At 36.2% G+C, this 25,386-nt stretch overlaps 1 protein-coding gene across 3 annotated transcripts in view; it reads right to left on the reverse strand.

Moving 5' to 3' along the window:
• The window catches only part of LOC128996467 (dnaJ homolog subfamily C member 13-like), a 57,977-nt gene that overhangs the window by 27,086 nt on the left and 5,505 nt on the right, over window positions 1–25,386 (reverse strand). For 2 of the 3 annotated variants that reach the window (XR_008491048.1, XM_054421822.1), the window contains exons 3-20: window positions 22,626–22,890; window positions 20,303–20,503; window positions 19,810–19,952; window positions 19,291–19,545; window positions 18,903–19,029; window positions 17,854–17,982; window positions 16,741–16,916; window positions 15,830–16,037; window positions 14,649–14,804; window positions 13,716–13,776; window positions 12,317–12,510; window positions 11,038–11,217; window positions 9,912–10,103; window positions 9,365–9,573; window positions 7,563–7,722; window positions 6,777–6,922; window positions 5,140–5,260; window positions 4,306–4,508 (exon numbers count right to left, since the gene is read on the reverse strand). Coding sequence is in view for 2 of the 3 variants with exons in the window: in XM_054421822.1 (XP_054277797.1) it covers window positions 4,306–4,508; window positions 5,140–5,260; window positions 6,777–6,922; window positions 7,563–7,722; window positions 9,365–9,573; window positions 9,912–10,103; window positions 11,038–11,217; window positions 12,317–12,510; window positions 13,716–13,776; window positions 14,649–14,804; window positions 15,830–16,037; window positions 16,741–16,916; window positions 17,854–17,982; window positions 18,903–19,029; window positions 19,291–19,545; window positions 19,810–19,952; window positions 20,303–20,503; window positions 22,626–22,890 (3,126 nt within the window). In the remaining variant the exon portion in view is untranslated. The remainder of the gene's footprint in view (window positions 1–4,305; window positions 4,509–5,139; window positions 5,261–6,776; window positions 6,923–7,562; window positions 7,723–9,364; window positions 9,574–9,911; window positions 10,104–11,037; window positions 11,218–12,316; window positions 12,511–13,715; window positions 13,777–14,648; window positions 14,805–15,829; window positions 16,038–16,740; window positions 16,917–17,853; window positions 17,983–18,902; window positions 19,030–19,290; window positions 19,546–19,809; window positions 19,953–20,302; window positions 20,504–22,625; window positions 22,891–25,386) is intronic. The other variant, XM_054421823.1, reaches the window with a different exon arrangement.

Below are 25,386 nucleotides of genomic sequence, written 5' to 3' on the forward strand. Positions count from 1 at the left end.
TTTAGGACAACGTTTTTATCCTAGTAATAATTAAATAACTAGACTTGCATAGCTATACTTTGGCGAGTACAGAAGAGTCCCGCAAACTCGACACTCAAAAACCCGACAGTCTGGATAACTCGGCCATCACCTGGCTCAGAAAATTTGTGATTTTTTAACTCCGTGTTAAACATGGACTCAAGACAGATCAAGTCAAATCAAATCATTCACAACTTGTAACAAGGATTTGTTGAACTATATCTGATGACTTAATACTGACTTGTAATATAAATATAAATAAAAAAGGCCGATAAAACGCTTAAAAATTGTATTGTTATTATTTTTAATTCTAGTTCCCGATAACACGGCATCTCACAAACTCGGCACCGTTCCAGTCCACAATACGCTGAGTTTGCGCGACTCTAGTGTACTTTAATTACTCAGTCTCGGCACATAAGCTTTTTACTTCTCAAGTAATACTAGAATAGCTATAACTCGACCACCCCTACTGTCCACTTTCCACATTAAGGGGAAAAATCACAATACTGTTCTAAGAGGACATTTATACAAAAATACTACAGTTAGACATACCGGCTCATAGAATTAAAAAGAGTAACAATCTTCATAGACTAAACTGCATTAATTTTTTAAATAAATTGCCTGATTCAGCCAGAACTGTCTCCTTCAAGATATTCAAATCTAATTTATGTGAATGGTTCACAATCCTTTCTATGGCATCCATGAATTTCTTAAAACAAAAGTTAATATTGAATATTGATGTGTATCTACATGATCCATATTCTCTAGACATGTCATATTTTAATTAACTAAGTATTTTGTAAACTTTGTATTTTATTTAATATTTTGGAATGTTTTGTATGCGTTTTGACTATGTCTATTCCTTTTCCTTTGTACAAAGGTCAATGGCAATAAAACTCTTGAGTCTTGCTACAGTTCCTATTGATTTGTTCCTATTAGGGGTCTGCGGTGCACCGAAAAAGTCGGTACGGTACGGTACAAGCTTAATTACCGTCATCGGTTCGGTACAGCATTTTACACGGTACAAATTCGGTTCGGTACAGCCTATTATAATAATAAATTACTTTCAGTTTACTATCGTAGTCAACGGCAGTTGGTTCCAAGCACATAAAAGTCTTATCAGATGTTTGTTTACGATCTTCATCATTTATTACTAGCATGATGATGCAATAAAAAACCCATTAGCAGTCCCAAATCCATTAACATTTTATCACGACAATAATTGTTGTATTGAAGTACTTCCAAGAACTGTTGAGTTTTATCACTTTTATTTCTTTACGACTTTCTCCAATTCTGTTTTATCATAAAAATAATAGTTTTATGATGACTGTTAAATTTTATCTCTAACTTAATCAGTATTTTCGTAAATATTGAATTTGCCGCTGGCCATTGCCTACTGCCATAAAACTGTTTATGGCTACATATTAAACTTGTAACAAATCTACAATCTTATTTTATAAATTAAATATTTGTTATGGATATTTTATCTTTCTATTGACGACCATGGATATATACAAACTTTTGTCAATTTTAATTTCAACATCAAAATACAATATTGCACAATCGTGATATTTTAGGCCATTGACCTTTATTATGCATCCGGTATTGCTGTTTCAGAAGAGAAGCACGTTGATAAATTATAAATTGATATTCCCGTAGTTAAAAAGAATTATTTTATAAACCTATAAAACAAAATCATAAAATCTTACATAAAGATAACAATAACGGAAATTGTAAAAAGGGTATAAAGATAACAACGTCATTCTTTCTCTTTGTTCTTCTATTTCTTGGGTTTCCCTTCATCACGCATTCAACAAGTTGCCATGGTTACTAATCACCCATGTCGTTATCAGCTTTTGTGACATAGCGCACAGCAGGGGGTAAAACTTGACGAAAATCGGTAAATTTTTACGTATTAGTTAATTACCAATGAATGTACGGTACTACTTTATTGGTATTTGGTATTGTATTAATAATCGGTCCAAATGGCAGATTTTTGTCAAATTTTACACCAAATTTATTGAAATTTCAAAGTGAATATTAATAAAACAATTATTACCAAATATTTGTATTCATTTAACCCTCCAAGTGTCCATAGTTTAGGCCTTAATGTCCACCTATTTTTGGCGCATTTGCAAGGTTTTATTAAAACGGATCTGAGAAGCTTAAAACGATGTTAATTCTAATGTTCTATATACCATTTTGTTTGGAAAATCATGGGCTTCAATATTATATATAAAACATAAGGAACATTTTTTCAAAAAAAAAAAATTTTTAGGTAAAAAAAATATAATTTCGAAAATTTTCAAAAAAAAAATAAGTTCGCGCTCAATGAAATTGTATAAATTATAGGCCTATAAATATTTGAAAATAGCCACTTTGTTCTAAATTTTATGAGGATTACAAATATATAATAATATAAGGAAGTATATTAGCAAATAAATAAGTAATGGGCAAAAAACTGATTTCAGTACATAGCGTTTAGCTAAGAATGCATAGCCTAACCATAGCTAGGAATCTGGCTGATAATTTACATCAATATCACTACCTACTTCTTCAGGATCATCAACCAGCACTTCAAAACCACTTAAATCTTCTTATAATGCACCACGTATATCACTACTTTTGATTTTTAACACTAAAACAATGATAAACGTAATAAAACACATCAGTCATCGGTCCGGGGGAACCTAGCTGTTTACAAATACACGCACGTCAGCTGTCTGCTACAATATTTTCGGAACTAAAATGAATAGCGCTTAGAGACAGACCTCTGCAGAAAGCTTAGAATATTACGGAAAGAACAATACCTAACTCGATCCAGTTCAATCCGATTCAGTCAGTTATAGAGCCTTCGCCGTAAACGATGTCTGCTTGTCGAAAAATCGGCAAGTAACACTATACAAAGTGTGGTGCTTGCCGAATTTTCGTCAAGTAACACTGGGAGGGTTAAAAGATTGATTTGTGGTATTGGGTTCCCCAGTGAGTGCAGCCGAGCGGCACTAATGAGGGTCGGACCTTCTTGGGGGTGAACAATAGACGGCTTATCAGACCCTCCCCTCCCCCGTGGTCTGGAGAAAGCTTGTAAACAAACTATTGCACAAGCGTGCGTGACTTGACATTGAGCTGCTTCAACTATAATTTTGTCAAATGAACTGTGATGTTTCAAAATCAAAAACAATAATTTGGGACCATACTGCTTAACAATAATGGACTGCAATTATTGTGGAACATACAATCCATTTTTAACAAACTAAGATTATACGATTCAAATACAATTATAAGGATTATCTTGGTATTTTACTTGGGGTAGTGAAGTTATGTAGGCTAGTGTAATTCTCGGTTCATCAAGGTTCTACTGAATTATGTTTGGCAGTGAATAAGTGTAGAATGCAATTTATAAATTCAGGGATACACATCTTTTACACAGTTATAAAGTCTAATTGCCCAACATCAAATCTTACTCTGTGATAATCCAAATTTTAGTTTCAGAAAAAAACTTTGCAAGAATTGTATCCATCTTATAACTTAACTAGTTTTGAAGCTGATAAAAAAAATGGTCTTTGCCATTACTTCATCATAACCTCCAGTTTTTCATTGTCATCTGCTGTGAACAGCTGGCAAAACTACACTGTCTTCTACTGAATGCTTTTATATGTTTTAAAATAAAAAAAAAAAACAACTAGACATTGTGTTGGTTGGAAATAATTTATCAGTTTTGTGAAATTATCTTGTCAATAAATGTTACTTTCAAACATGTTTATTCATAAAAACTCTCATCCTATTTTTAAACTACTTTATTCAAAGTATCTCAGAGTAAAATAGGTAAAGCCTTTATCTCAACTGTGATTTTTCTTGACACAATCCTCGTAGTAGTAAAAGGTTTTGTTTTAATAATATGTGGTACAGTAATTGTTGTTAGAAAACCATGAATGTAGGATACTATCCATTTTCATAGTAATGTCTATGTATTAAAGTTAAAAATGGTTTGGATACAGTTCTGAGAAGAAAACCGCAACAATACGGGTAGCCGCGTACCGTACCGATTTTGTACCGAGAACCGAGGTACAAAATATTGTACCGTACCGAACCGTACCGACCTTAAATTTTCTGTACCGCAGACCCCTAGTTCCTATAGCTGGAATTACAATGTATCAGGAAAAAATATTGAAGTAATGTATATGACTATAGTGTACCTTTTAAACCCTGGTCTTTCAAGATAGGCTTAAGCCAGCGAAACTCCCTTTTTCAACACATACCGTATCCCCTTCTTCTGTTATATATCACCTGCTGGGGTAGAACTGGCACATATGGATGAGCATGTTGAGTATCACGGTGGCCAGCTCCGTCTCATTGAGCACTGCAGACCCTCTGGCCAACAGACACCACTTGATCTGAGGGATGTTCTGGGGTAGTCTCCACGAGTCCATCCCCTGCGCCCAACACTTGGACTTGGTGGTCAACTCCCCACTGGACCACAGCTCCTTCATCTGCCAAAGATATAAGAGATAAGCTGCAGCAATCCTGCAGGCTAAGCAAATTTTCATTTGCCTGATTAAAGTGTTTCATGGCGTTGTATGGGGTTTCAAAGGTCAATCCAATCAACTATTTAAGATGAGGACGCTACTTTGTGCTTAACCCAAATAAGAGTGTAGGATAAGTGGTGTGATCTTGTAGTCTTGTTAGTGACTAAGGCCGACATGTTCCTTAGACACAGCTGTTAATTTCCCATACAGCCAATGGCAACTAAGAGATCTACAATTTATAGTGGAATCCGAACCACATTGTTTCCTTGTAATTAACAGGATAGCACTGCGGGTAGTCGTAGTACTCACTAGTACGGACGTTAATCCACACCAGGGAGCATCGCATCCACAGTGCATGCCTACAAAATTTCCACAATTAATTGGTGACCTCCTATAGTCCTCGCCACCCTGACTTGAGGCAGCCCAAGGCCGCACGCCGTATATCTATTGCGGCCTTGGGCTGCCTCAAGTTAGGGTGGCGAGAACTATAGTAGCTGGATTACTGGACGACGTCACCATCACAGTCAAGTAGTTGAAGGTGACAGTAAATGAAAATCGTTAAAAAACTAAATAAAATAAAATCGTAGACAAGTACCTTCTGGAAAGTGAACGGTCCTTTCTTCTCTGCTCCGACACTGTAGTACCACTCCTTCTCGTTGTCTTGACTCATCCCCTGTCCAGCCTCTATCACATTAGTCTGGGTAGGCACCACGGCCCTGCAATCAGGACACAAAGATTGTACACAAAACCATATAAAAACAACTCACATACATGTGACAATATAGAATACTTCAGTGGATGAAGTAGATTTTTACATTACTTCAGGCTAGACCTCGGGGTTGCACTATCACTTAGATAAAATCTATTGGTGATTTGGTGGGGTGCAAGCTGGTTTAGTGGTTAGAGTGCGAGATTCCGGTCTCGGAAGTCCTGGGTTCAAATTCACTGAATCACCAATGGATTTTATCTAAGTGATATTGCCGCAACCCCTAGGTCTAGCCTGAAGTAATGTGAAAAACAATCCTAGGATTGAGGCTAGCGTACTAAGAAAAAAAATATAAATAAATAACCACTAGACCAGCTCGCTCCCCTAATATGAAGTAGTGGATGCAGTGATGGTGATACAAACTATTGTGTTATATTTGAGTAGATTTTTGAAAGAGGGTAAAGTTGGGCTTAATTTCCCAGGACATCACAGGAAACTTCACATTTAACACCGAGAAAAGAAGGTACAGCAGATATACAGCTATCTCATTAATGAAAATAATTTTAGGCTGTCGATAATATAGAAAGTTTACAAAACAGGACAATCAACTTTACATTTCACCCCTCCAAAGAGGTTTCTTATGGAAGGAAGAAGGAATAGGTATTGGCTAAATACTGAAGAAGTAGTAGACAATTTATCCACATGGACTCACTACTCAAAAGGTAATTTTTCTTCCAAATTTAATCTAATCGAATGAGTCACTCATAGAGTATGCTATTGTCAAAATTCTATTTCCTCCGTTAGTTTTCAATACTTTGATAAAAGATGTCAAGATGTCATAGTTAACAGTAACTGTGTTTAAGTTTAGATAGCTAAACAAGTCAGTGTATACAGCACTTTATTCATTCTCCTACAAAAACTGGCTAAAATGTTTACACAGGAATTAATCTAGTTCTTTCTATAGTCACAGGAAGAAGTTAGTTCCTGCCTCCTTGGACAAATTCTTTTTTCAAAAAAAAAAAAGAATAACATTACAGCAATAATTGGTCCTAGTGCAGGACTTATTGAGAGGGTATGTTGAAGAGCTTTGAGCTCTAAAGGGTTAGCTTGCAACCCAGATTCCATTAAAAATTAGATGGAAAACTACTAGTTTAGCTAATCTCTATGTTTGACTAAATCTCAACACTGAGAAGTAAAGAACAATGAATACACTCCAATCTGGTACACTTAAGTGGTGTCTAACACTAGTCGCTGGTGTCTAGGGCTAAGTCCAACAATGCCTCCCTCTCCCTCATGTACTAAAACGCTCACGGAGGAAGACCCCATGCCCTGTGCGATAGGAATTTACCCATAGTGCTCGCTGTTTGGGCTCTTCCTTGCTCGTCACAAATATATTTCCGGCACAACATACCAGAGCTAAAAGTGTTCGATTGCCCCATAAGCGTGTTACTTAACTCTTTTTGGTTTCCCTAAGGTTTCATCTTTTAACAACAACTGAAAGGTAGAGAATAAAAGTTGTTGAATACCTGGACGTGTGTAGGTGAGCTAGAGTGAGTAGATCCACCAGTATCTGCACTCCATGTGCGTCTAACACCGCCTTCACGTTCTGTTTGTTGAGAATCAGCTTGCCCAGGAACAGCAGCAGACGATCTCTCTCCGTCCTGTCCACACACTGGAGACCAACAATGATTAGAACAATGCTTAGTGCAACGTAGTGTTTAGAATCTTTACTCAACTACTGTTAAATGAAGATGATTGCTTTTTTGTCGATTTGCTACCTTCACCATGAATAATTTTGACATATATTGTCACAATGCTTTTCCTTTTCACTCACCCACACACAAGTTTAAAGGATGATCCTTGCTCGTCACAAGTATATTTCCGTCACAACATAAATAATAAATAAAAAGGCCTTTATTTGCAAGCGAGTTTCATATACATGATTTTCAAACTTACTCAAGTCAAACTAAAACTAAACTAACAAATACAGAAATATAATATACAAAATAACTACAAATAAAAAACAGTTACAATTTACATTTGTTTTTCTACATTGCGGCCCTGAATGAACCATATGATTTGGAGCTCTTTATGTCCTGAGAGAGGCCATTATACAACTGCGGGCCAAAATAAGAAAATGACTTTCTTCCAACCTCAAGCCTCACTTTAGGAAAGTGAAGCATGCGGTCGGAACGAGTACCTACAACATACAAGCTGGAAGCGTACAGTTGTCTCATAACCTGATTCCTCTGTAACTTACTTCTCTATGGTTAGAACTACTAATGTTCATCACTATCACACTATACACCTACCCTGTCAAGCATCCCTACTATGACCTTGGTGTCACTGAACGGTCCGATGTCCTCATGATAGTGACCGTAAACGAGAGTCATAACTTGTATACACGTCACCTTCATCTCAATCTTTGGGTTGATCAGGAACTTGTGGTACAGGTTGTTGAAGAAACTCTTCCTGTAAACAGTGAATCAAGTGTCACAAAGGATTCAGTACTGTAGGCCGCTGATCTAGCATACGATGGTCCTGCACTTTAAATAAACTGACTCAATTTAATTTGGGAGTGAAGTTTTAATTTGGTTTTATTTAGTTTTTATATTACTGCTAAAATTAGAGGAAACACAGAATAACATCTTCTTTCTAACAATTTACTTTTTCTTGCCGGATTAGTGAGTGTCTAATTCAAATCTGAAGGCTGTGGGTTTTGATTCCAAAGGAGGGTGAGTCTGGACTCCATACTATTTGTCATTGGGCTATATGAATAAAAAAATATACTATCAAAGAACAGTTTAACTCAATGGATATGTGACATTTCAATAGGGGTGTGCGAAGCAGCAAAAGATTTTGGTTCGAAGCAGTACGGCATTTTTTTATTCATACTTGTCAATGGAGTGAAATAACAATAATTAAAATTTACCACATTTGTGTAATGCAAATTTTTGTTGATGTAGTATTAGGCCTATTCATACACATGACATAAATGATTCTTAGGTGAAAAAATATTTATTTTCAATTATATGTTAGAAGAACCTGTATTGCTGGAAATGTCAGTGAGGTGTTTTACTTGCATATTTCATAATTTTTACTTTCAGAGTCATATTGTTAAGCATGTTACCTTATTTTATAATATTGGTTTCACAAAAGGTATGTTTTGGTGTAAACAAATAAAAACATTTGTAAGATTTATACTGAAAGTTTCAATTGTTATCAATGTAGATAAAATGAGAGGATATAATCAGACCTACAAACTACAAGGTATAAATAGCTTCAGCCCTACAAAAATGCCAAATTTATCACTCTAAACATCAGTCTTACTAGTTACGTATCGAGTAACGATATTTCAGACTTGTGTTATTTTTAGAACGATTTTGGAGTGACTTGTTTTGGCTATGTTTACAGTAGTAAATAATGTCTCACACTGCTTACACTTATAACAAAACTTCTCATTTGCAATGTCAAAACTAAAAATTATAAAACAACTAAAGCAATATTTACATGCAAAGAATTAATTAAATAGAAACGCCTTCACAAAGAAAACGCACCAACAACGCGCTCCTGTATTGTGGGTATTGCATTGACTTTCTGCAGGCGTTTTTCGTATATGGATACCGTTTCCCCCATGAATTGGATTGTTTTTTGACCACCACTGAATAGAATCTCGATTCGATGCATCACCCCTACATGTCAATACAAATCATTAATTTTAAATAATTTACATATCATATAGATTGAATATGCACAAGAATATTACAGTTGAGAAAAAAACAAAAAAGGGAAAATGTATTTCATATTGTAAGGGTACAGCTAGATAAATTTTTCTGAGGGTTTCTATTTCAAATAGTTTACATTCAAAGACTCGTTTGTGAAATAGAAAGATAATTTGTTTTCTACCTGAATGCATTGGTAACAGGGTCCATTGTGAAACATCTGTGGCTAGATTCTCAAAAAATTGTTATTTCTAGTATAACTATGTGGTTTTTAACAGTTTTCAAATAAACAATTAAAAAAAAAAAAATTTAGATAGTAACAACACCGGGTACCATTACAAAAGACAAAAAAACGCCAATGGCGTGGATACAAAATCTGTATTTTTACTCACGCATTTCTTGTCAGAGTCTCCGGCACAGAGTTGAGCTCCAACATGAGGTTGAGGTAGTATCCGTCAATGCAGACCTCGTCAGCCAGTGACCGGTAGACAACCTCAAACTCACTGTGGTTCCAAGCGATCAGTACGTTGCCTGGCAGATCCCTGTCTGACGTGAACAACCTCACCTCCTTCTCCAACGCTTCCCGCAGCTCTTCTCTGGTCTGCAACATGGCGGGATGAATACATAACGCTCGTGGAAAATAGTAGGGTTATGCGGTGAACTTATCTTTGAAATGAAAGGATTGGGCATTTATCTTAACTTTTTTCTCACTCCACAATCCTGTAAGAAAGAAAGTTTTAATAATTTGGCTACTATCCATCTTAGTAGTGTCAATGTATCAAAATTGAATAAGTTGCCATCAAACGATCACTGTAAAAACATTATCAAGCAGAAACATCTACTTCTTCATTCTGCAACTTCCACATTATGCTTATATATCCCACCACGAATCAGGGACCAGTTGCAATGTTATGTTTACAATTGTTGTCTTACAGCTACCTTGTGATTCCAGATAAGGTTTGCCAGTTTGTGGTCGTGGTTGAACATGTAGTAGAAAAGTTTCCAGTTAGCTTCGCTTTTAATTCGCTCTCTTCTCTTCCGCAACACAACCGGACGGTCTCTGGGTTTCTCGTCTTTCCTCTCGATACCCAGTGTGTTGCTTAGCGAAGTGCCCCAATGTTCTAGCACATGCTGGAAAAACACATTGCAAATCTAAAAAAAAAAAATTAACAATATCTTTCTGTTCTTAAAGTTAAGTAATGTTTGGGTATTCTTTTAAGTATTTGCAATGCAGTGAAAGTAAAGAAAATTCTTACTGCATTGATAATGGTAATACTCAGAACCAAGCTTTTTACATTCTCCTATGCGTAGAATACAGGGTGGCCAAAAAGTCCATTTACACTAAAGATTAATTAAATTGGTGTCGTGGGCCGAGGCAGTGGTGGGGGGAAAGGAGAGTGAGGCTTCATTCTCTTCCCCCACCGTTCCCTAACTACGTAGGAATGTTTGCTAATCAGTCGTCTTTATAACAGTGTACTACATACTGCAATATTGTGTAAAGGGACTTTTCAGCCACCCTGTGTATGGAGAAAGTATGGTTTTTGTAAGCATTTTCAAGTTTGAGTTTTGGGTGGAAATACTTGTTATGAGTTCCCCTGGACCTAATAAATTGGTTTTCGAAGTGATGTGTACAGCTACAGAATACACAGTCTGTGGTCCCGATTATGTTGAATTTTTTGGTATATGTGTATTAATCAGTTTTCTGATGATTTTTCATTATTTGGAAATATTGGTTTATAATGTAGATTTTTTCATAAAAAAATCATAAAATAACAAAAATCTGATAAAAATTGCTCAACTGATTTTGATTAATATTTAGTATTTTTGGTCCTTGTATTTCTTATTTCTTCTTCCTATTGTAGACGTAGAACGTATCCAGATAATAAAGGGGTGAGCCGGTACAATTCAAGAATTGAACTGTGTTCATAAAATGTAGTGGCAATAGGATTCAAACCCACAACGTCGCTCCATTCATAGTCAGCACTACCCACTGAGTGACCAAATCATCATCATTGATTCACCTCTTTCAGAGGTGAACAACGTTGGCACAACTCAGAACAGTTACCTCAACATGTTTCTCCAGTATGCGCCGGTGCTTGTCCAGAGCTACAGAGATGTGGTTGCGCTGGTGTTTGGCCGCGTGGTCCTGCGCCAGCTTCAGGTTGTCTCTGATCTGTAACACGTCTTCAGCCTCTCCGTCAGGTACTCGGTCCTTGCTCTCCAGGTACTGTAGCAGTCCCACAGGCTGCGGACAAGTAATAGACATACAAGTGTTTACACTAAACATTCTTTTACAAGTAACTTTCAGTGATACTGATAAAAATGAACTACAAAAATTAAAACAGTTTATTTTATATGTCTTGAAACTAATCCATTATTTAATTCATCATAATTACAATATATGTTTAGGCGTTTTTGGCATTTAACTAGCTTTGAAATTCTATTTTCATGAAAAATCCACCTTATCCTTTAACCAATTTGTGTTAGAATCTTTCATTAACTCATCATCATAGAACCACCGAGATCTTAACCACAGTTTCTGGGAGATAAATCTGACCTATATGATAGATGTTTGGAACATGTCCCAAAATAACACATTCCCAAAGTGTTCTGTATTTATCTGAACAATTTTTGTGTCACACACTTTTGAGACACTGTAAAATAATAATTAGTCACTGTACCTTTACACCAACTGATAACTCTACCTGTGCCTTCCGTCCCAAATATTTTGTGATAAAAGCAATTATTTATTTAGACGAGAGCACGCCCCGTGGTCGAAAAATCGACCAAAAGTATGTTTTGTGCAAACTTCTCTATTTTCACCCCACACTGTTAAATAAACCATGTGATTGGAATGTCTTCCATTTGTTTTGATTTTCTGTTTATATTTTGTTGTTATTTCGTCATCACCATAGCAACCCATAAAACCCATGTTAATTTTTTAAAATTTCAAATTCATTTTTTGTGCTTATTTTTGTGCCTATTTTAGTTTATAAAGGGATTCTGCACACCTACAGGAAAATAGCTTTCTAACGGTATGCGTAGATTTTCCCTACGATACACACGAGCTGAGAAAAAAGGTTTTAAAGAAACATGCTTGCCTATTAATATATAGATAGATATTTCTTATATGCTTGGACAATGATGCACAGTAAAACTAGTTAGCACCCTTTTGTTGACATTCATTTAGACTTATGGAGGTAAGAAAACCTATTACCACAAATGAGTCAACAGGCATTTGGATTGCAAAAACCATAAATTTCCATTCTGAAAAATTTACACAGCAAATTTCTTTCCAAAACGTTCAAATTAATATAGTTAAAAGATTAAACTAGCAATCTCACCATGCATCTGTTTAGCAGCTCCATAGCGCAAGAGTTGCCTGTCACCCACAGCCCGACCAGATGTCTGCTCAGCTGACGATGGGCCAGGTGACGTTGTTCACTGCCGGAGGTGAACAGAGCAATCAGCAAGTGTCTGGGTAACGCTCCCTCGCACAACGCCAGCTCCTGCATCTTGGCTGCCACTCCTGCGTCTCCTACAGACCGTATGTAAGTGATTAACCTTACTATTTCATTTGGTCATGAGTGCCCTTAACTAGAGTTGAAAATACCCAACAATTTTGGGATTTGGGTAATTACTGATCGTGCCTGACATCAGCCGATCCTGCCGATTGCGCTTGAAGTCTTTCAACCGCTCCCGACATCTGTCGATTGTGCCCAACAACTTACGATCGCGCATTAATTCTGCCAATCTGATTGCGCCCATTATCTGTCTCTGATTGTGCTTGACATCTTTTGTTTATGTCTGTTTTTAAGTATTGATTGAATACAAAAATTTAACACTCTAACACAAATTTCCAAAAAAATGTTTGCTGAAATTTCAATAGCAAGTGAGTAGGTAGTAGTTTTGTTCCCCTCCTAAACAAATTTCATTACTCTTATGTGTATAGCCCAATACACACTCTTTATTGCCTGTTAAATGTTAAGTTAAAACAAGGTTTGAAATGGTAGTCGTTTGACCAAAAAAAGAAGGTTTATAATACAGCAGGTATTTTAAACCTTTTATTTGCATTAACCTGATTCAGAGACTAAAATATTTCAACTTTTAATAATAAATGATTATCAATTTTATTATTATCAATTATCAATTATTTAAGATGGGGACGCCACTATGTGCGTATTTTAACCCAAATATGAGTGAAGGATGAGTGTAGGATGAGTGGCGCGATCTTGTAGTCTTGTTAGTGACTAAGGCCGACATGTTCCTTAGACACAGCTGTTTATTTAACACTCCCCATACAGCCCATACAGCTAATGGCAATTAAGGGACCTACAGTTTATTGTGGAATCCGAACCACATTTTTTCCTCGTAATTAACGAATTGGTCTAATTATTTAGGATAGTACTGCGGATAGTCGTAGTACTCACTAGTGCGGACGTTAATCCACACCAGGTAGCATCGCATCCACAGTGCATCCCCTATAATTATCCACAATTCGTGACCTCCTGGCAACACTGATGCAATAACTTCCTGGCCACCGTTAGACCTGAAAAACTCACTATTCCTTTTAGTCCGTTCACAACATTTAGGTGGTTTTAGGGAAAGTTCCTCCACTACTTTTTTGCTTAATGTATATGTTGCAATGAGCCTAGATCATGCATCATAAAATATAATTTATTTGCTAAAGATTGTTCACTACAAAACAATGGCTCTGATAGTTTCACTAACAGTAAGCCTTACCTTCCTCTATAACCGCCCTCATCACAAGTCCAGCTCCCTTCAGTACTGTGAGGGAGGTGTGCTGCAACAGGGAGAAGTAGAGTCAATGACACACAAACATTAAGAAATATAGTAAAATATTCAACAGTTTATTTTCCAATAAACAACTGTATCAAGTCAGCAAAGCTATGGTAATGCTGTTAATGTTTGTTAAATAGTTAAAACGTACAGTATGTATATTGAGACACAGTCTAGCATATCACTTAAAAACATCCTCCCATGAAAAAAAAGGAAATATTTAATGAATTAAGCCTGTGGATGGGCAGTTGGAAATTGAGTTGAATAGCTTTGAATTTTGAATATGATTTCGTAAATTGAGATTGGATATCAAAAGTTTGTAAACTTTGTGTATCCCCAAGTTAATAATTTAAGTTCTAAGGAACACTATTGAGGCTTTGTTTATTTCTTCAGATAAAGATTCGTTAGCCAACGCATCCATTGCCACAGCCCTGTTTACAATATGTTAATAGAGAAAGAAATTAAAGGGTGCATAGAAAATCAAAACAAAAGAAGATAATGCCATCAGCTGATCAAGATAACAGAGGCTCCCCTCCCCCTCCTCCACCATCGTCAGTCGTGGTTAGGCGCTCACAACGTTTACGTGAAAAAATAACCTTGAAAACGCCGCACGTTGATATTGGTGCGGCGAAACGTCGGAGCAAGAGAACTTAACTCTTCAATTTTATTTTTATTTTTGTATTTTTTATCAACGTGTGTACGATGAACTGTTGTGTGACAACAACTGTGTTCTCCTGATTTCAATAAGGTGAGACCCAAAAAATACTTATCTAACTAAACAAGTCAACTAATCAAACTTTCAAAAATTTTCACATTTCCCCAAACAAACCACAATAATTTACCACCACGTTACAACAAAACATTAAGGTTTTATACCTGAAAGAGTTTAAAGAGCGTTCTGCCCTTCTGAGCCACCATCTCCAGCAACGTGTCAAAGTGTTTCCCCTCCGTAGTCTCACTGAACGGAACACACAACGCAAAGGTGAGGAAATCCAACATGGCCGTCACTACCAAAGTCCCTGTGTTGCACTCCTGCAACAACCGTGTGGGAAAATGTGTATTGTGTCAGCTATGGTCTGTTGGAGGAGAAATTATTGCAGACATTTTCCAACACCAATAGAAGTAAAAATAATATCACAATGTTGATCTGTCATCTGATCCTATCCTCAGTTGATAAAGTACTAAAAAATAACATAACAAGACAAAAATAGAAAAAGACACATTTGTTGTAGTCCAGTGTCACTTGACTGTTTCCATTTAGTTTGCCCAACTCTTTTTGTGCTAATTTATTTTAGGGTGGTTTTTTCTTGTTTTGACTTTAGATGATTTCAGTGAGGTTTTTCTTGTGTGCTTTCTCATCTTTGCTAGGTTTGTGTTGATAAAAACCACTCTTGTTATGTTTTAGTACTTATTTATTTTCTCTGTAAGGATCAGATTTTAGATTCAAAAACGTCTTAAAATCTTATTTAACTTAAAATTAAGGAAAATGTCACAGAAATCCTAAAAAAAACTAGCCTAAAAGCTTTATATTCTATACACAAAATTTAGGCGGTTTAAGGGGAAGGTTTCCTAGGTTTCCCCACCCCTTTGGCGTTATGGTTTAATCAGCTGTTTAGTATTGTTTCAAAGTTAGCGTGAGAGGAGGGGATAGAATCGCTTCCCTTCACACCTTAAATTTTGTGAACGAAGTACAATAGAGTCCCGCAAACTCGGCACTCGATAACCCGGCAGTCTGGATAACTCGGCCATCACCTGGCTCAGAAAATTAGTGATTTTTGAGTCCGAGTTAAACAAGGTCTCAAGTCATATCATTCCCAACTCGTACCAAGGATTTATTTAACTATATCTGATGACTTAAAAGGATTACAAATTGTTTTATTCTTATTTTTAACCCTAGTTTCCGATAACCCGGCATTTCACAAACTCGGCACCCTTCCAGTCCACATTACGCCTAGTTTGCGGGTCTCTACTGTATAGAAATTCATACTATTCCAAATATTTCTTTTCTAATGAATTTTAAATCTATGTTTATCATCATCTTGAGTCTCTGCACTCACCACATGTCTGACCCACATGTCCAGCAAGCTCTGTAGGAACTTTGGTGACGACAGCAGAGACGACTTGTTCAGCTGTTCCTGGCGCAGGTCGCAGTCACTGTACATCGGCTTCATCAGCGCGCAGACTGTGTCTATGGCTGCGTGTGTCACGGCCTCGTGGTTACGCCGTAGCGCTTTGGTCACCTTCACACCCAGTGACTCACGGAAACTGCAAGAATGAACTGTTAAAGTACCAGTTACATGTTTGAGAGTGTTTACTCAAGTTGGCTTGAAAAATAGAGGTACACAACTAAACAAAGCAAAGTTGATGTTATCAGTAAACATTTGACATTTTCACCGCCCTTCCTGTGTGGATAAGACTATTGCACTAGAATCATTTGATCACTCAGAAGCTTTGTGTGGTTTTTAAATACCACTTGTTGGAAAAAATTTGTTTTTGATAAGATGGGCAGGACATATCATAAGAAGACAACTCTTTACCAAAGAAAGTAATGGAGAAGAACCCAGAAGTAAGAAGACCCCTTGGTAGATTGAAACTGAGGTGGTTGAACCAAGTTGAAAAGGACATATAAGAAAACTGGAAAGAAGGAAGGAGGACGCAAGATGCAAAGATGGAGTCAGTGTGTTGGAGAGCCCAAGTACCATTTAGAGTACCAGAGGCCACAGCAGTAAATAAGTAAGATAAAATTAAGGATGGACAAGATTTTACAAGGGTCATCCAGAAAGTGACAAACATTTTGGTCTGGCACGGCAGTGGGTGGGGCTAAGACCGGCATCTTGCCATCAGAGTAACTACACAGTACACACTCAGTACGCAATCAGCCATGGGCTGAACCGTATTTACAAATGTAATTGTTAAGTTAATTGTTCTGTGGGAAACTAAAGTAGTGGGATGTTAGGCGTAGACGTACCCCTTGAGCTGGGTGAAGGCGCTAAACCCTGCCCGGGAAGCTATGAGGCGACGTAGAGTGTGAAACAAACATTCCAGGTCAGCCACGTCCATGTCTGTTGGCTCCAGATCACCTCTGGCCATCACAGATTCCAGTGCCTGCTGTATCATCTTCTCCTTGTTGTCTGTGAACAGTCCCTGCAACCACACGTGCAAATAACAGTTGGATAAATACATAAGAAACTGTACACTCTAAAACCAATCCTTATCTGTATTATGGTGTGGCAATCTATAGAGGATTGTCCAAATAAAATTCATATTCGGTTTTTGAAACTCCAAAAATAGGCCATAAGAATCATGCCATACTTGGAAAAACAAATAACTGTGAAAGATAAAAAATGTTAAAAACTATATATTTTGACTGTCTATGAAGTGGTTATATGTGTTAGGCTACATATTTGTAAATTACTAGAATATGTTCGTTCACATGACTCGTGAAATAAAAATGATACACATTTATCAAAACATAATCTCAGCTTCTACGAATAAAAGGGAAATATACGGGTTAAAAATGATTTTTTCCCACCGAATTAGAGTTAAAGTAGACCAAAATAATTTCACAAAAACAAGAGTTAAATATTTAAAGGTTGGTTTAACTCAATTGACCTTATTTTTGGTTCCTTGATTTTACAAGTGTCAACAAATGTCAAAATGACAAATTTGATGATGAAGAACTCTGCTTATACGCTGTGTAGAGATTTTGTGTGGTGACAATCGACTGATGCATAGTAATGTATTAAACAAAGGTCAGGTAGGTAGAGGGCAGGCCTAGAGTACGACAAGCCAATAGGAAAAGGGTGCTGACAATTACGTTACAGGTGGTGAGTGTTTTTTTATTATTTTTTTTTATTAGAGTGCTAGGTTCCAGCTCAGGATCATTGATCACATTACTTCATGCTAGACTAAGGCTAAGAGTTGCGGCATTATCACTCAGATAAAATCCATTGGTGATTTGTTTGTGGTGCACACTGTTAGGCTGTATAACAACATCACACAGTGTTTCAATGACAGCTTTTTGCAAATTGATCCGGTCAAGCCCCAGTTGCTATTTATCAGTAAATTTTGGTTTACTAACATCTTGCGTCGTCTGGTGTAGGAGTCCGCTGTAAGGGACGTTTGTGTTGAACCTCTCCAGCATCTCACAAAACTGCTTACCGGTCCGGGCCGGAACCTCCTTCAGGTACGAAATGTGCAAAGACTCAACCTGCGAACACAAACATCCATACCATTATACACTCAGGGTCTGAAATCTCACGGTGAAGTAGCCTCAGAATCATTGAATTTAAGTTACAGTTTATGTTACTTTGCTCCGACAAATGATCCTAGGTTAGTAGTTTTGGAATACTAGAGTCTATCTTCTAGTACCAAAAAGCATCAGTCATCCATCCATAATTTGTCAGAACCATTAAATATATACACAGAACGAAAGATCACAAAAAATAAAAACTGGCCAGTACTACCACAGGCCACGCTAGAATGAGCAATTATTATTACTACTTTCATAGGGTCAATTTATGTAGCAAGAGAGCATAAACCATTTAGTCTGAAATCAATTGGTCAACTCTGACTTAAACTGTAAAATTCAACTCTGAGCGAATTTATCATGGGATCATTAATTAGGCCTAATAATGCTTTCTAGCATTTCAACGACAGATTATAAGAGACTGAGATCATAAGCATGCTTTATAAAAATGCTTGACTTAGGAAGACTCTTTTAATTGTGTTAGTGTTTTTTGTGTTTCTTGTTCAAAGATGAACTTTAGTCTTTCAGCTAAAATTGTTATCCCAATAACGGTAATTGTTTTATCAAAATTTTATAAAACGCCTCATCTTACTCTCTATTTTGTTTGAAATAAAAATAAAAGAGTGTACAAATTAAATTAACTAAACAGAGTGGTGTGAAAAAATTGAAACAAATTCAATGCCAATCCTGTTCTATTACACAAAATTGAGACAGAGTTTTACAACAGAAAGGCTAAAAATTCTTAACACACTGCTATTATTACTTGTTTAGTTGCAAGACAGTCAAGATATTCAAGATATTAAACTTTAAATTAGACTTAAGTAAATAATAAATTTTACGAAGATTTAATGGAGTTTGAGAATAAGAGAGGTACTGCCTACCTCTTCTTCCATGGTTGCATAAAAAGGGCCCATTCTCTTGCCCCTGGCTGTAGGTTTCATCTTCACGTGGACATCCATGTTTCCTGACCCCCTCACTCCGTCTAGCAGTGTTGCCAACAGTGAATCTCTGTAAATATAATCAAACGTGTTAGTATAGAATTGGTGACCGATCTACGTAGACTATATTAGGTTCTTGCCGATCTGTCACAAAAGATTAAGATTAAGGCTTTTTATTAGTAGAAAAAGACTTGGGCTTTGAGCAGATTGTCTTTGTACAAAAATTCAGCCGGTGGGTGGAACCCTCTTAATATTGAAACACTAGTGTATACTTTTAGACATACAACTTTAATTTTCCTTTTAAACTATCTAAAGTACTCCCATAGCCGACCTGTTGGTGGTGAGGTACGTCTTGGAGCTGCCATCAGCGTACTCTATGGTGAACAGCTGAGAGTTGTCGTCGCAGCGTATCAGGGCCGTCACGTCCACCAGCGGCCGCAGTGTGACCGCGTTGTAAGTCTGTACGTCTCGCTCTATCAGACAAGCCTGGCTGAGACATAGCAGACGACGCTCTGCATCCGTGTGTCTGTTGGTTTGGATCTTCTCTACTGTGAACTCCACGACTGACGTGATAAACTCGTCCTCACTGGAACAAGAAGATTGCATGACCACATAATCAAACCTATTTTTAAGCCTTCGAACTGCAAAACGTATATCGGCCTAAGTGAAAACTAGCAATTACCAAACAAGAGATTCAGACTATTGTAGCTTTGAGTTAATTCAAATTTTATTTTTTTTTTATTTACTTCACTGCCTAGACAAATATTTTGCACATTCTAGAAAAATCAAGGAAATAAGATAGAAATAAGAAAAATTTTGCACATTGCCAGAACTAAAACAAGAATCATACCTGTATTTCCCAAACCTTAAATTGGCAAATTCGTCAATTGAAATTTCTTCAGATGCAACATCTATTTTCAGAGCTAGGTAAAATGTGGCCATCTCTTGGATCTTTTTTATAACCTCATCTCGGTTTTGACTGATGAACATGTGCTGTAACAAAATCAAACATACATTCATTAGAACTAGAACACATCTATACTATTACACCAAAATTATGTATGCCCATCTTTTACAACAAAAAAGGACCAGAAACAATTATCTGAAATCATTAGATAGGTAGATATTTCCCTATTTGTGTAAGAGCATAAATATAAAGCATGCCATTGCCGCTCAATAACTGTAGATGATACATTTGGAATAAACATTTCAAAAGTGGGAATGACTATTTGTGCTCGTAATGCACACAAGTCTTTTACTAATATCTAAAAAATTAGAAAAATCCACAAATGCTCATTGAAAAATTGTTTATACCCAAATACTAATCAGTAAAATTTATTTACCTTTCTCCCGAAACTCCCGGATACTATGACAAACCCGTAGGCTACATCTTTGACCAACTGGATTGTTTGGATATCCTTGAAGCAGTAGGATGCCAATATCTGTGAGGTAGCTGTATCCAACTGGTCCACGGATATAGGCGTTACCTCAAGCAGCACAGGCAACCTAGTGCCAGACCAATGGTGCTTGAATGCCTCATACTTCTGAAAAATACAGAATAACCTAGAGTAAACACTTTTACAAGAGCAGAATTATCGTTGCATAACATCCAAATCAAACACATTATATTTACATACTGCAGAGTATTTAGTTACATGCTGCACAATATTTAGTAGTAGTAAAACTTTTAAGACTGAAATTATATGTTATACAGACTAAAAGCTAAACAGTTTGCAGGACCATATTCAGCACTTAGTTTTAGAGGTAAGTTGATGAGGAGTAAAATTGTTGTGTTAAAAGTAAAATAAACAGTATCAGCAGTATCTTTCTCACAGTGGGGAGCGAGCTGGTCTAGTGGTTAGAGCGCGGGACTTTGGTCCAAGAGGTCCCGGGTTCAAATCCTGCCAAATCACCAATGGATCTAAGTGATAATGCCACAACCCTTAGGTCTAGCCTGAAGTAATGTGAAAAACAATCCCAGGCTCGTGCCTAGCGTCCTAGGACAAAAAAGTATCTTTCTCCCATAAGCTTGTCAAAAACACTTATAATGGTTATAAGTGGTGGGAGTAACTCTGATATTTAGGAACTAAAGTTAGGCTGTTGTATACCTATCAATTTTGGTCACCAGCCTACAAAGTTTTTTTATAATTCTGTTATTTTATCACTCAAACCGTTTTTATAAGTCGTATTTTAGTTGGAACAGAAACAAAAATGAATCGGTGTAAAACATTGTTGGTGTTTGAAGAAGACAACTCTAGTAATATTTGACAAGCTTTGATATTTTCTGGCATAAGTATGGGCTAACTGCATTTTTAATCAGGCCTTTTGGATTTTATTAATTTTCAACAAACTGATTTGCATTTTTTTAGAGGGGGACTAGTTACCAAAACCATTCAAACCGCATGATCAGACAACCATTCAATCAGAATGATTTTTGTGTGTGTATGGATTAACTTATAGTTTTTACCATCAGCTTGGATGTCCTTTTTTTGTATGAATATAAACATAGTATTCCCTATTCCTAATTACCCCCCTATGTGCAGCAATACTTGTGGGATGTATCTAGGTTTTGTTCACTAAAATCATTTCACAGAGAGTAAATAGGAGAAAAATTATTATTTGTTATTTTTCAATCTGTAATTATATTAGTGTGACCTTTCAAATTGATTGGGATTTGTTTTAACTTTTAAATAAGATTTGTAGAACGAAATGTTAACATATCAGTTCAAAGGACACAACTTTTGTATAATAAACTAAAACGTGCAAACACAGTCTACAATCAGTAGAGATAATAGTCTCTGTGGTGTTAAACAGCTGTTCCTCTTATCTTTGCTTATATCAGCTGTTTGGAGGGGGGGAGGTGTTTGTTGATTATCCACATAGACACACAATGACTCTGAAGCTATCTAAATAATGTGGAACCAAGGCTCCTTCTAGGAAAATTGCGTAACATTTACTTTGACTTGTATAGTAGGAGATGTTATAAATTTTCAATTTAGAAATTGGTTGACATAGGCTACCTTTTTAAAATAGGTTTAAATTTGAAAAAAGAATGCAACTTTCACTTCATTTATTATCAGCAAGTAGGACACACACTTGAGAGAGTGTCATTAGTGAAGAGACTGTACTTACAAAATCCTGTTTTCGTATTCTTTCACCCCTGACTACCGGTTTTTGTTTCCCTGGGTCCTAAACAAATTTTTTTGACGTTACCTGCCCTTTCAGGTATTTGGAAATTTTTTACAAAAAACTATGACAATATTTTGGTACATAGCTGAGAAATAAATATACAAACAAAAACAGATGAAAACTTCAGCTATTGCTGAATTGCTAATCGACTTCTGATAGAATAGACATTCCATTCCATATTTAAACTGAGGCCAATTTTGGATTGAAAAATGATCGAGTTGAATTTTACCATCAATAGAGTGTGATCCAATTATACATATTTGTAGAATAGCAACTTCATATTGAAGATAAATTAAATGGACTAAGTATTTTAAACTATAACATATTTTAAGTAACATCAATCATCGCCTAGTACCTTAAACTAAATAAGGAAAATCCAAATTTATATCTCTCTGTCAGCAACTTACTCAACCATGTTCTATACGTTAATTATGGCTGGTACATATCTCGATGTCTACTCAAGTATCCATTGTCTACCTGAGTCTCGGTCCACCGCTCGTGGAACATGTGACGAGACTTGAACGCCTCGGACAGCAGCTGCGCTCGATGTTCGGTAGAGAACCTCATGGTGTCGCCCTTCTTGTTGCCCTCCTTGCGAGCCGTGATCATGAACTCCTGCGGCGACGACGGAGACACTTTGAGCAAAGTCACATCTGCGTACAGCCATCTGTTGGTCACTTCTAGAGTCTGCGGCTTGTAGGTGGTAATGCCTGTGGTGCCGATGGAGAAAATACGCTTGTATCTGAAACAGAGCGTTGGATAAGTCAAAGGAAAAATATAAAGACGTAAGTTAACTAGATCGATTAGTGCACGAGTTTGTGCTACTGTGTGAGGGATTTAATTAATGATGTGGTTATACACTAATATTGAGACTTATCTCCAGAAAACCCCTATTAATTCAGTCTTTGATTATATTATGACAGATTTTCAAAGCTGCCAAATTCGGCTGCGGAATTAAAAATGTCAAGCAAGTTTTGTATGCATTGAATTTTTCTTGCTGAATTCGGTCGCTGGGTGAAAACGGCTGTACCTGGCCCTTGTTTATTGAGTTTGTACTGATAAACAGAAGGCTACGAAAAACAGCCTTTAATCCTTGCTATTTGACTGTAGTTTATAAAAATTTCATATAACTAAGTGTCATTAAGGAAGAGGAATAACGCAATTAAATTAAGAAAAGAGTTCCAGGCAGTAACTTACACAGCACACAGTAAAAGGTTCAAAATATAAAAAATGATAACTTTGATATTTAGCCCATACAAGTGCTAGTTCTGTGACTAACATTTTATTACTTACTTCTCAAAACCCCCTTTTTTACGTAGGACAGATAATTATAACAAAGACACAATGTTATCACAAATAAATAACAGACAAAAATAGCAGCCCAAAATAGGGTGCAGCACTATTATTTCTCTTACATTTATGACAACAGCTAATTTGCAACCAAAAGGTGAGTGAGCGTAGCGAACAAACTTCAACCTGGAGGTGAGTTAGCGTAGCAAACGAGCTCCAACTTAAAAGTGAGTGAACGTAGCGAACGAACTTCACCAGGACGTGATTGAGCCATGCGAACGAGCTCACTTATAAAGTTAAACGGGGCAAAGCCCGCAGGTACAGCTAGTTGTGAGTATAAATGGCTCATTTATTTAAAAAACCAAATTTTCAAATTTCATGGATGACATACCAGTACGTCAGCCGTGATACTGTACATCACTGACTTGACGTACTGGTACGTTATCCGATGCAAATGGGTTAATACAAATTTAATTTTTCATCACAAGCAACTAAATGGATTCTCAACCTATTTCCTGGGTAATAGTTTTTGTGATGATCAATCAGTTAAAGCTATGCATAAAATATGAGGCGGAATAATTTGATGCACTTAGTATTGATTAGTGGATGTTTCCTTTAATAAAATTCAAGGGGAAATTCAAGGGCAGTTTTGTCATTTATAATCTTTATATATGATACGTGAAGGCCATTTCTACAAAACACTACACCTTTGTTAACAGTGGACGGATTTTTACAAACGGTGTGTCAAAATTAAGTATTTTTTGTTTAGACGGCCCCTTTCACAAATTCCTGTAATAAAAGTCCTCGGGCTATGCCCCACAGGCCATCAAAATCCCAATGTATTTCTTATAAATAAAAGATTGTGATTACTTAAACAGACGAATAATTTTTATTAATTACAGCTGTTCATAGTAAACACATGATACACACAAGACTAAAAGAGCGTTCGTTTTCAGTTTTGATAACTGGAGTGGAGTGATTGATTATTTATCTTTAAGTTGACTCTTTTAAGTCATCGGAAATTATGACTTCTATTCGTCCAAGTCCCAAGCCTTGCTCGGTTGTGGTTAATTGGATAGACAATATCGTAAACAGTTATTTTATAATTTACGAAAAACATTTTTATTACAAACCATAAACATATGATTGCTGAAATAATAACAACTCTCTAATGTAAAACATTGCAATTAAACAAAAATAATTTACACTTTTATGATCCTGCTTGTTTGCTACTCGTACAGAATTGTTCTTCCCTCTCTAGTCATCAAAACCCGTTTTTCGATGTTAAAATTTTACGCTCACAAATGACAGCAGATAAAAATATTATATAAAAAAATCATATTAGTTTCATAAGTAATGTCATAAGTATTTTATTGCATATAATCATAGACTAAGCAACATCGTTCAATTTTATCGTTTTGTTTGGTTAAATGAGTTTTTAAATTACTGAAATAACAAGAAACAAATTGTAAACAAAACACAACCTCTATATTTGGACGTACAGAACTAACAATAAAATTGGCTTCAGCTGTTCCATAAGGATGACAAATCTACTAAGGGAGTATGTTTTATCTATGACATAACATTCTTCATTACAAAGGCAATGGTGAACAGATGCATGGTCATTCAATAAGTTATAAAAACTAAAACTAAAAAGTTACAACAAAATACAACAAGAACAGAACAATTGAGAGAAAGTTACCAATTCAAAAAAGTTAGCAACAACAAAAATTAAATGAAGATCTTGAAACAATGTCACAGACAAAACAATTAAAAAAAAAAAAAAACAATCTGAGTCATATTTCACTTTCATATAAACTAATGGTCAATTAATGTCATGGTCATTTAAGAAATCAGCCAGGGAGAAAATATAATTTCTCCACCAATAATGCTTTAGTCCAAATTTTAAATTTTTATGTAGGCTATCCTAGGATTTAATTTTTGAGGG

Source organism: Macrosteles quadrilineatus, unplaced genomic scaffold, assembly GCF_028750875.1.
Source record: "Macrosteles quadrilineatus isolate MER2022 unplaced genomic scaffold, UCM_ALF_1.0 Scaffold_6__1_contigs__length_79288215, whole genome shotgun sequence".
NCBI classification, from domain to species: Eukaryota; Metazoa; Arthropoda; class Insecta; order Hemiptera; family Cicadellidae; genus Macrosteles; species Macrosteles quadrilineatus.